The 12,195-nt window shown below is 45.0% G+C and overlaps 1 protein-coding gene across 34 annotated transcripts in view; it reads right to left on the minus strand.

Moving 5' to 3' along the window:
* Positions 1-12,193, minus strand: part of IFT122 (intraflagellar transport 122) — a 97,009-nt gene extending 84,816 nt beyond the window's left edge. For all 34 annotated transcript variants that reach the window (XR_013414225.1, XR_013414224.1, XR_013414223.1 and 31 more), the window contains exon 1: positions 12,046-12,193. Coding sequence is in view for 20 of the 34 variants with exons in the window: in XM_077993563.1 (XP_077849689.1) it covers positions 12,046-12,086 (41 nt within the window). In the remaining 14 variants the exon portion in view is untranslated. The remainder of the gene's footprint in view (positions 1-12,045) is intronic.
* Between the last annotated feature and the right edge of the window lie 2 nt (positions 12,194-12,195).

Genomic DNA, 12,195 nt, shown 5'->3' on the forward strand with positions numbered 1-12,195 from the left:
TTCATCAAGAGATCTGGCCCAAGCTGAAGGAGCTATATGAGACTGGTCCCCCACCGACACCCCATCCGTACCAGCCGGGAGACTGGGTCCTGGTTAAGCGACACCGACAAGAGACCCTAGAACCCAGGTGGAAGGGACCACTCCAGGTACTCCTGACCACACCCACCGCCCTGAAGGTAGAAGGCATCGCGTTGTGGATCCACTACACCCACGTCAAGCCAGTGGACCCAACCTCCGACCTTCTGGGACCAATCACGGCGGCGGCTGAAGCACCGGCCACGTGGACTGTGGACAGAGCTAAGAACAACCCCTTAAAACTCACCCTGCGCCGGCAGCATAGCTCACTGCAAACATGCAGTTAGGTAGTCTAGCCCTAACGTTAGTAGCCCTGGTGGCCGCTGGGGAAAACACCAGACCAGCTCCTAATCCCTTTGTCTGGAGATTCTGGCTTTATGAAAACCGAACCCACCCTGGGCAACCTCATAAGCCCGGGAAATTATTGGCCAGTGCTGATTGCCCCTCCTCAGGGTGCAATAGCCCAATTTTACTAAATTTTACTGGTTTTCAAATAGCCAAACCAGTGACACCAATAATATGCTTTGAGTTTGACCAGACTAAATAAAATTGTACAATTGGTGGCACCAAAATGCCGGCTGTCCTTATAACTATTGTAACATCCATAGATCCCATTATTGGGGCGGGGAAAAACAGTTAGACCCTAAGTGGCCCTTCCGTCGTAGATGAGACGGAGACTTTTCATATACATGGATAGTTAGAGATCCCTGGAACTCCCGCTGGACCACGCCTCAACATGGGGCTGTGTACTACTCCCCCTCCTCCACGTGGCCTAGCAGTCACCTCTATCTGTGGTGAGGTCTAGTGCAGGTACTGCCCCTGGTCCATGGAAATATCCAACGACAAGAAAACAGACTAACACAAGACTTACGTCCTTTCTCCTGGTTAAAATTGTTACAAGAAGGACTAGAACTTGCTAACCTTACAGGACTTCACAGCCTGTCTGGCTGCTTTCTGTGTGCCACTCTAGGGCGTCCACTGCTAACCGCTGTCCCTCTGCCATGGGGATCCTCTACCTCTGCCCAAGCTAACAACCTCCGAAACCTCTCATATGCCCCTATCCTAAACGTGCCCCTATACCTAAACCCCAGTCAGGAGAAGTTTCCCTACTGTTTCTCAGGAACCAATTCCAGCCTCTGCAGCATCACTGCAGTGCCCCCTAATATCACCCTAAGGGCTCCGCCGGGCATATTCTTCTGGTGTAATGGGACATTATCTAAGAACCTATCCAGTCCCTCTGTTACCAACCTACTGTGTCTCCCTGTCACATTAGTTCCCCGGTTGACTCTACTAACTGCTGGCGAGTTCCTAGGGTACACCGGTAACTGGACTAGTACTGCTATTCACCCAGTCCCTAGACCGAGACCAGCACGAGCCATATTTCTCCCCCTCATTGCAGGAATCTCCCTCACCGCATCCCTCATTGCGGCCGGGCTAGCGGGGGGAGCCCTAGGTCACACCCTCATAGAAAGCAACAAGTTGTACCAACAATTTGCCGTTGCTATGGAGGAGTAAGCTGAGTCCCTTGCCTCCCTTCAGCGGCAGCTCACGTCCCTAGCCCAGGTAACCTTGCAGAACCGGAGGGCCCTAGACCTACTCACTACTGAAAAAGGTGGTACGTGTATGTTTCTGAAAGAGGACTGTTGTTTCTACATAAATGAATCAGGGCTTGTAGAAGACCGGGTCCAACAGTTACGCAAGTTAAGCACTGAAGTAAAAACACAGCAGTTTGCTTCAGCTGCAGACCAATGGTGGAATTCCTCTATGTTTTCTCTGTTAGCCCCCTTCCTTGGACCCCTGCTAAGTCTACTATTTCTGCTAACCGTAGGACCTTGTGTTGTTAACAGAATTTTGTAGTTTGTCAGAGAAAGGTTTGACGCCGTTCAGCTCATGGTCCTCAGAGCCCAATACCAACCTGTAAACGCTGAAACAGAGTCAGACTTATAAGACCCAAGATTGGCTCTAGAGTTACCTGAAAAGAAGGGGGGAATGAAAGGAATGAGGCACATCCCCCATATATCTCCCAACTTCCTGAGCCCAGCACAAACACATCCCCCATATATCTTCCAACTCCCTGAGCCCAGCACTAACACATTCCTCCATATTTCTTTCAAACTTCAGAAAAAAACACCACCTGGGAAATCTCCGATAAGGATGCAGCAGGAACCAATAAAAAATGCTAAATGTATAATATTAACCAAATGTAATGCTGTAACCGAGAGAATTACCTTGTTCCCCTGTAACTTTACATATCCTGTTTACATCGGGCTATAAAAAGCAAGCACTCGCATTGTTCGGGGCCCTCTTGTATGCTGTAGAATGGAGGGACCAAGTTCGAAGTTGCAGTAAAGATCCTTGCCGCTTAGCTTTGACTCTGGACTCTGGTGGTCTTCTTTGGGGAACAAACGGTCTGGGCATAACATTCTCAACCTCTGAGGTTAGGATGTATCTTATAAGTGATGATGTTTCAGTGTAGCTGGCAGCATTTTTTGCTTTCTTATTGATACACAAAACAATGGTATTTTATAATCAATGACCTATTAGTTTGGATGAAATACAGAACAGTACTCTGATAAAGGCTTTAAGAGACACATGAAAACAGGATTCGAAGGAGGAAGACACAGCGATACAGGAGCTAGAAAGAAATTACTTAGCCAGATACTGAGGGTAAAAGAGTCTTCAGCGGAACTTCCCTTTTAACAAAGAGCAGCCCGAGAAATTATTTTTTTCTAACAAAGAGCAGCCTGAAAAATCGAGCTGCAAACATAGGCAAGCTGAGGCCGGGCGCAGTGGCTCACGCCTGTAATCCCAGCACTTTGGGAGGCCAAGGCAGGAGGAAGACTTGGGGTCAGGAGTTTGAGACCAGCCTGGCCAACATGGTGAAACTTTGTCTCTACTAAAAATACAAAAATTAGCCGGGCGTGGTGGTGGGTGCCTGTAATCCCAGATACTCGAGAGGCTGAGGCAGGAGAATCACTAGAACCCAGGAGGCGGAGGTTGCAGTGAGCTAAGATCATGCCACTGCACTCCAGCCTGAGTGACAGAGCAAAACTCCGTCTCAAAAAAAAAAAAAAAAAAAGGCAAGCTGGAAGCTTCCACTGGTGAATGCCAGCAGCTGTGCCAATAGAAAAAGGCTACCTGGCCGGGCGCGGTGGCTCAAGCCTGTAATCCCAGCACTTTGGGAGGCCGAGACGGGCGGATCACGAGGTCAGGAGATCGAGACCATCCTGGCTAATATGGTGAAACCCCGTCTCTACTAAAAATACAAAAAACTAGCCGGGCGAGGTGGCGGGCGCCTGTAGTCCCAGCTACTCGGGAGGCTGAGGCAGGAGAATGGCGTAAACCCGGGAGGCGGAGCTTGCAGTGAGCTGAGATCCGGCCACTGCACTCCAGCCTGGGCGACAAAGCGAGACTCCGTCTCAAAAAAAAAAAAAAAAAAAAGAAAAAGGCTACCTGGGGGCCAGGTGTGTTCAACATGGAGGTTCCATCCTCCCTTTAATTTGTCACCACATGTAAAGAAACAAGGCAACATGGCGCTGGCAACGTAAAGAACCCATCTGCATAATAAAAGATTAGGGTGGGGGTGGCCAGCTTTTCACACCATATGCAAATAACACACCTAGCCCTAACCAGTTTTTAGAAAGTTATGCAAATGAAACACCAATCCAACCAACCTTTTGCGCCCTATGTAAATCAGACACCACCTCCTCAAGCTTATCTATAAAACCTGCATTTCACCACAGACGTGGCAACTCATTTTTGAGAACCCTGTCAGCTGCAGAGAGCTCGTCTCTTTCTTTCGCCTGTTAAACTTCTACTCTTAACCTCACTCTGGTGTGTCCATATGGCCGTTGAGACAACAAATCTTGGATATTTACCCCAGACAATGACACCGTTTCAACAGCATTTTAATTCGAGGAGAGGATCAGAAAAAGATTCATGAAGAAGATATTTGAAAAAGATAGGGCTTTTGAAACATGCAGGAGGACACTGGGTAGCGGAAATTTCAGGCAGAGAAAATAAAACAAGCAAAGACATGAAAGTGAGAAATAGCACGTATAAACCAAAAATAAAATTGTAAGCCCCCCACCATCCACAAATCTGAATGGGCTTCCTCCTCAACCAGGGCTCTTTTAAAATTTAACCTGAGAGACTGTTTAAGGCCATGAAGGGAAGTGGGCCTCTGACATGCCTCACTGTACCTCTCTGGCATTAACATCAACACAGACTTTCAGTATGAGAAAAAAACATTTTAGGCTGGGTGCGGTGGCTCACGCCTGTAATCCCAGCACTTTGGGAGGCCGAGGTAGGCAGATCACGAGGTCAGGAGCTCGAGGCCAGCCTGGCCAACGTGGTGAAACTCTGCCTCAACTAAAAATACAAAAATTAGCCAGGTGTGGTGGTGGGCGCCTGTAATCCCAGCTACTTGGGAGGCTGAGGCAGGAGAATTGCTTGAATCCGGGAGACAGAGGTTGCAGCCAGCCAAGATTGCGCCACTGCACAAGACTCCGTTTTGCAGGGGGAGAAGAAATATTTTACAACCTATTCTCTCTGAAGCCTAGTACCCGAAGGCTTCCTCTGCAAATAAGAACATGGGTCTCCATAATCCTTTATCTTAACTCAGACATTCCTTTCTGTTGATCCTAGGTCTTTAAACAATCTCAACCAATTGTCAGCCAGAAAATGTTTACATGTTTAAATGTACCTATAGCCAATGTATTTCTTAAATGTATCTGATTGATGTCTCATGCTCCCCGCAAACTGTACTCCAACCACCTTAGGCACATGTTCTGCGGACCTCCTGAGGGCTGTGTCACTGGCTGTGGTCACTCATATTTGGCTCAGAATAAATCTCTTTTAATATTTTGCAGTTTGACTCTTTTTGTCAACACAAGTAATCAAAATAATTTAATTTGACTGAAACATCTGGCTATGTGTGAGACGTTGCTAGAACATGGAGATATGAGGCTAGAAAAATGGGCTGGAGCCATATTACAAAGATTTTCAAATGCCCCAGGCAGAGGATTTCATTGGTTCAGTAAGAATGTGTCAAAAACCTGTCAAGCACTGTCAAAACATACTATTGTTAAGGTTACTACTGAAGTTGCTACAAACAAAACACTCAAAAAACAAACAACAACAACAAAAAAAAAACAAAACCCAACCTATAGTAAAAGTTTAGCATGGGATAAACTTGTCAGTGTCAACAAAAAAATCCAACTCTGTAAAATATTTGAAGAGATTTATTCTGAGCCAAATATGAGTGACCACAGCCCCATGATACAGCCCTCGGGTGGTCCTGAGAACATGTGCCCAAGCGGGTCAGGGTGCAGCTTGGTTTTATACATTTTAGTGAGACGTGAGACTTCAATCAAATACATTTAAGAAATGCACTGGTTGGCCGGGCGCGGTGGCTCACGCCTGTAATCCCAGCACTTTGGGAGGCCGAGATGGGCGGATCACGAGGTCAGGAGATCGAGACCATCCTAGCTAACACGGTGAAACCCCGTCTCTACTAAAAAAAAAAAATACAAAAAAAACTAACCGGGTGAGGTGGCAGGCGCCTGTAGTCCCAGCTACTCGGGAGGCTGAGGCAGGAGAATGGCATAAATCCGGGAGGTGGAGCTTGCAGTGAGCTGAGATCCGGCCACTGCACTCCAGCCTGGGCAACAGAGCGAGACTCCGTCTCAAAAAAAAAAAAAAATGCACTGGTTTGGTCCAGAAAGATGGAACAACTTGAAGCAGGGGGCTTCCAGTTTACAGGTAGATTTAAAATTTTTCTGATTGACAATTGGTTGAGCTTATCTAAAGACCTAGCGTCGGCCAGGCGCGGTGGCTCACACCTGTAATCCCAGTACTTTGTGAGGCCAAGGCAGGCGGATCACGAGGTCAGGAGATCAAGACTATCCTGGCTAACACGGTGAAACCCCGTCTCTACTAAAAACACAAAAAATTAGCCGAGCATGGTGGCGGGCGCCTGTAGTTCCAGCTACAGGAGGCGGAGCTTGCAGTGAGCCAAGATCACGCGGCTGCACTCCAGCCTGGGCAACAGAGTGAGACTCCATCTCAAAAAATAAATAAATAAATAAATAAAATAAAAAAAGACCTAGTGTCAACAGAAAGGAATGCCTGGGTTAAGATAAAGGATTGTGGCAACCCAAGTTACTGTTTGCAGAGGAAGCCTTTAAGTACTAGGCTTTAGACAGGATAGTTTGTAAAATGTTTCTTATCTTACTTAAAGTCTGTGTTGATGTTAATGCCAAAGAGGTATACTGAGGCATGTTTGACCCCCATTTCCCATCATGGCCTGAAACAGTCTCTCAGGTTAAATTTTAAAAGAGCCCTGGTTGAGAAGGAAATCCATTCAGATGGTTGGGGGGCCTTTGAATTTTATTTTTGGTTTACACCAGTAATCTAAAAATCAAGCTTTTGTCAGTAACCTAAAAGTACACTCTCAATACCAGTACTTCGAATTCTTATTCCAGACAGCACCTGCTGAGTTCTTAAAATGCATTATTTTGTTTCATCTCCACAATAATTCTGTGAGGTAGGAATTATTACTCTGTTTTGTAGATGAGGATACCATGGCTCAGAGAGGTCAAGTGGTTTGCCTGATGTCACACAACTAGCAAGTGCAAGGGCCAGGATTTCAACTCAGGTCTGACTCTAGAGTCTGTGCTTGTAACTACCGTGCTATGCTGCCTTCTGCTCCCTTGAATTACTGCCAAGTATGTCAAATCTGTTATCCTTCATACATTAGTAAGTGACTAACATTTATTGAACACATTTATTATTGTGTATGCCAGGTACAGTTTAAATGCTCTACATGTATTAACTTGTGTTAACCTCAAAACAACTGTATACCTGTTTCACAGATGAGAAAACTATGGCAAAGAGAAGTTAAATAACTTGCCTAAAAATAAAGAGCTACTGAATGGAAGTGGAGCCAGGATTCAAACCAAGGCAATCTGTTGTGTTTTTGTTTTGTTTTTGTTTTTGCTTTTGAGGCGGAGTCTTGCTCTGTCACCCAGGCTGGAGTGCAGTGGCAAGATCTCGGCTCACTGCAACCTCTGCCTCCCAGTTTCAATCTATACTCCTGCCTTAGCCTCCCAAGTAGCTGGGATGACAGGTGCCTGCCACCACACCCAGGTAGTTTTTGTATTTTTAGTAGAGACAGGGTTTCACCATGTTGGCCAGCTGGTCTCGAACTCCTGACCTCAAGTGATCCATCTGCCTTAGCCTCCCAAAGTGCTGGGATTTTAAGTGTGAGCCACTGCACCCGGCCTCAAACCTAGGCAATCTGGCTCTGAAGCCCATGTTTTAATCATTATGCTATGTGGCCGCCATTATCATTGTTATCATATGTCAAAAAAAGGTATTATTACCTACTTAAGGCATTACATGAAGAATTCAGAAAGCTTTTAGTATGGCTCTGTTGACCTGATGCTTCTTTTAATTAAAAACTCTTCACAGTTATTCAATATTTAAGAATTGTTAAAGAACGTAAACTTGGTCAGACATGGTGGCCCACGCCTGTAACCCTAGCACTTTGGGAGGCTGAGGTGGGAGGATCATGAGGTCAAGAGATCAACACCATCCTGGCCAACGTGGTGAAACCCTGTCTCTACTAAAAATACAGAAATTAGCTGGGTGTGGTGGTGTGCACCTGTAGTCCCAGCTACTCGGGAGGCTGAGGCAGGAGAATGGCTTGAACCTGGGAGGTGGAGGTTGCAGTGAGCCGAGATTACGCTGCTGCACTCCAGCCTGGGAACAGAGCGAGACTCCATCTCAAAAAAAAAAAAAAAAAAAGTGTAAACTTACATTATCTCATTTGATCCTTACGAAAACATAGTGTAGTAGACAGGACAGGCACCACTGCCCCGATTTTACCAATGAGAAAACTCAAGTACAGAGAGGTAAGTTGTTTGCTCCTTGTCATAGAGCTGGCTGATAAAGAAGCTGGAACAAGGATGATTATCACACTCTTTCTAGCTGGGCAAACTGAAACCCTGAGTTTTTCAGCTTCCTCACCATTATGTGGTAACAGACCTGGGTCTTCCTTGTTTCTTATGCTTTCTTCCTCTGAGCCTTGGCACATTTCACATTTTGAGGAGAAGCAGCATGGTGGACTAAAAAGTAGAGGGGTTGTGGGGCCAGAAAAGCTGACCTCCTATTTGAGCTTTCATTCTCACCTACAAAACAAGGATAGAGAGGTAGCCTCCTACTCACGGGGTGCACAAGCCAGTCTATGTAAAGCACCTGACACTTGGGGATTGCTATGGTAGATTATCAGATGTTGGAGCGGTGTCTGCACCCCTCATCTATAGTCATCCTTGGTATGTGGCTTCCTTTCTGCCTTATACACATATGAGCTCATCAAAGTGGTTCCTGTGTGACCTCTTCTTCATAAGGGTCATTTTGGGTTGAATTATCACAAAATCGTTTCTGAATGTCTCATTTGAGCCAAGCCTGAACTATCTTTCTCTTAGATATAAAAATTCATTTTCTCTGAATATCTTGAAATCTGCCTTCCTAAAATATAACATATACGTCTGATTTGCCCCAATCTAAACTCTTAATGTACTTAGAATCTGTATGTTTCAGTTTAGCTCTGAATTAAACAGTCTTCTTTACATTGTGTTAGATATCTTACCCCTTTAATTATAGTCATACGCAATTTGAGAGCAATGGCCCTGTTTTATATATTTGTGGACCCACAGTGCATGGCACTGTCCTAGACACGTAATAAATATAATTATGAGATCACCAGAAACTCAGAATTGGAAAGGACTCTAGACCTTGTCATGCAGTCCAACTGCCCCATCAGGGCAAGAATTCCTTATAGATGGCCATCTAGCCCCTGCTTGAACACTTCAGGGCTGGGAGCTCACTCATTTGCAGGCAGTCTGTTCTACTTACTGTAGGATGGTTCTCTCTCCACCTGCCTCTTTTTATAAAAGAGATACATTGTCAGAAGACACACTGTCAGATTCTATTGCAGAGATACAGAGGAATCCTGCAAATTGTCCTCTGACAACCCTGTACCCACCTCACTGTAAACCGATGTCCCACAGTGCCTCTCCAACTCCTACATAATCTGACCCAGCCCCACTTACTCATTTTGTAATCTTAGGTAAGTTATGTCACCTCATTAAATGTCAATTTCTTCATCTTTAAATGAGATAAAAAATTCCAACCTCACATGTTGTAGAGATTAAACATGATAACACATATAAAGACATGTTGCCTATAGCAAGTACTTAGTAAATACTAGCTGGCATGAATGGAGAGTTATAGCAGATGCTAGCCTGACTGGAATAGCCTAATAAGGCATCCTGGTTGAGATGAACCTGGAGCTGTGCATTTAAGGGAGAAAACTAGGGAGTTCATAGAATAAGGGAGCATTTGGGAAGGATAGAGTTTTCTGCTCAACCTAAAAGTATAAATTTAAATGCTGCAAGCCTAGTGGGGAGGAGGGTCAGGAGGACCCTCTAGCAAAATGCACAATTTTGACATGGAAAGTAATTGGGAATCACTCTAGGTTTATGAGAAGTAGAGTAACAGGATCACAGCAGCAGGTCTTAAAAAAAAGAGAGTTCCTGCTGCTATGTGAAGGTTAAAATAGAAGCAAAGGAGCAGACTGGGAGACGACGGCTGATTTGGATGTGGAGGACTAATCTTTGACATCTAGGATTTTTTTAGTTCTACTACCTTTTTTTTTTTTTTTTAGTTTTTTGTTTTGTTTTCATTCTGGGCCATCAGCTGGTGGTACATCTAGCAGCCATCAGGATTGATGGTCTATAGAACCCTACATCCCTTATCCTAATAGGTTGTTTCAAATCTGTAATGGGCCAAAAACCAGACAACCAATCTTTATTTATCATTCATTCACTCACTTATTCATTCATGTATGAATACATCTATCCACAGCATTTCATTTTATATATATCTAGTATTTTATTACTACCCATAGTAACAACAACCACTGACCTGACTAGGCTCTAGAATAATTTGGAAATGAGTAAGACATAGCCATTGCCTTTAACGGGTTTATCAGACTTCCGAAATAAACAGATTTAAAAAATTAACTCTTACACTCAACAGACTTTGGAAGTACCACAAGAGAGAAATGAACGAAATTCTGTGCCAGGGGTTGAAAACAGAGCAAATCGGGCTGCATTTGGCCAGCAAATGTTTTATTTGGCCCACACAGTGTTTTGTTTTGTTTTTTTTCAGAGTAGATGCTAACATTTAAAAATTAGGCCATTTCACATAAAAACCCAGATTCCTAGCTTCTGGTGAAAACAGGAAGAGCTGAGCACACTAGGCCAAATTCCTGCATGGTGGTAATTGGCAGGAGCTGAGCAGCAGCTGCCCCTTTTAGGACAAGCATGAGCTCTGCAGTTTGCCACACTCCTTGCCACACTCTGTTACTCTCTGACATTGAAGCCAAATGTTCAGTTGCCTATCATCAGCTTGTGATATAGGTACGTTTATAATAAAGTTAAAAATAAAATGATTTTTTAAAACTCAAATCTCTATTAAAAGTACAAATGAAAGATTCACTGATAGGGCTGTGTGTTTCAAGAAAAATGGGGTATAGAATACAAGACTATTCCTAAGGAAAACATACAATTCCTAGTGTTTAAGATGCAAATAGACATCTCTCATTTATGTTACCTGTCTATCTCCTGCAGACATTTGAGTTTGCCACCTCTGTAATATAAGGAAAAATTAATGTAGGGGCTGAGAGCATTGACGTTGGAGTGAGGAAGACCTGAGCTTGAAAGCTGGCTCCACCCCTCACTGTGTTACCTTGGCAAATTACCCACCCTCTCTGTGCTTCAGTTTCCTCATACATAAAATAGAGGAAATTATAGTACCTACCTCAGAAAGTGGTGAACAGAGACAACGAGATGAAGGATAAGAAGTGCTTAGCGAGACCTGGCACATAATGTCAGCTACCACTAGTGCCGAACACAAAAGAGAGGACCCGTCTCCAACGTGAGCCTTGAAGGATGTGCAGGATTTCCGTGTGAGATGAGGAGAGAGGGCATGCTTCACACAGAGAAAGATCTCAGAAAGGACTGAACCAAAGACAAGTAACCTGCTCCAGTGGCCAGAACAGTGGCTTCACAACAATGCTGAATGATTTTCAAAGTCAGGCCGAGACCTATCCCATAAATAAGTGTATGACAAAACAGACTATATTATAGATTTAGCCAATAACAATGGAATAGGACATTAAATAACTGAATCAAAAGGTGACAAAGTTATTCACCTTCAATTCTTTTTCAAACTTCCCAATTAGGAGAGCTTGTGTTTGATGCTCATTTTGAGCACCTCTCTGATCATACCTGCCAATCTCCAATTTTAGAGAAACGAGATACCAGGTTTAAAGGCTCCCTAGCAACAACAGCTAGCTACAGCCTGTTCAGTTTTGTTTCTCCCTACTTTAAGTTTTACTTTTACACTTAGAGCAAGTGACGCTGATTTTATCTTAACACTTAGAGCAAGTGACACTGGTTTTCATAAATGGAGTAATAAAGTTTCCTTGTAAAATGTGAAATCATAATTAAAATAAATGAGACAATTTAGAGAAAAACGTCAAGTAAACAAGAGTACGGGTACTATGTGGAAGTGGCAAGAACTGCGAAGCTTGAGCAGCTTCGTGCTGTGTCGTGGGTGTGAGACGAACCCAAGGCAGCGACAAGGCCAGACCGTGAGGGAAGAGCCGCCTCCACCGGCACTACCTCCAGGCGCGGCACCTCCCTTTGCCGCTCTCCAACCCTCAGGAGTTTCGCCAACCGCCAAGGGGCGGGAGGGTGACCCTGCAGTCTCCCAGGCCGGGGTTCAGTGCCCTCGGCCCAGGCAGCAAGCTCGCTGCCAGCCTCAAACACGCTGCAGCGGCTCGCGCAGTCCCCGCTGGGACTCGACCTCCCGCTTTTCGCGGACCGCCCGGCTTCTCACCAGTGCTCGGCTTTATCTCTCCACGTCAACACGGCCCTCATCGCGGCTTCCCTTACGCCTCGGGCTCCTCCTCTCCGCCTCAGCGTCTGTCTCAGCAACCGCCTCACTAACGGTAGCCACGCCACAAGCCACTTTGGCTACCTGCGTTAC

This window comes from Macaca mulatta, chromosome 2 (genome assembly GCF_049350105.2).
Source record: "Macaca mulatta isolate MMU2019108-1 chromosome 2, T2T-MMU8v2.0, whole genome shotgun sequence".
NCBI classification, from domain to species: domain Eukaryota; kingdom Metazoa; phylum Chordata; class Mammalia; order Primates; family Cercopithecidae; genus Macaca; species Macaca mulatta.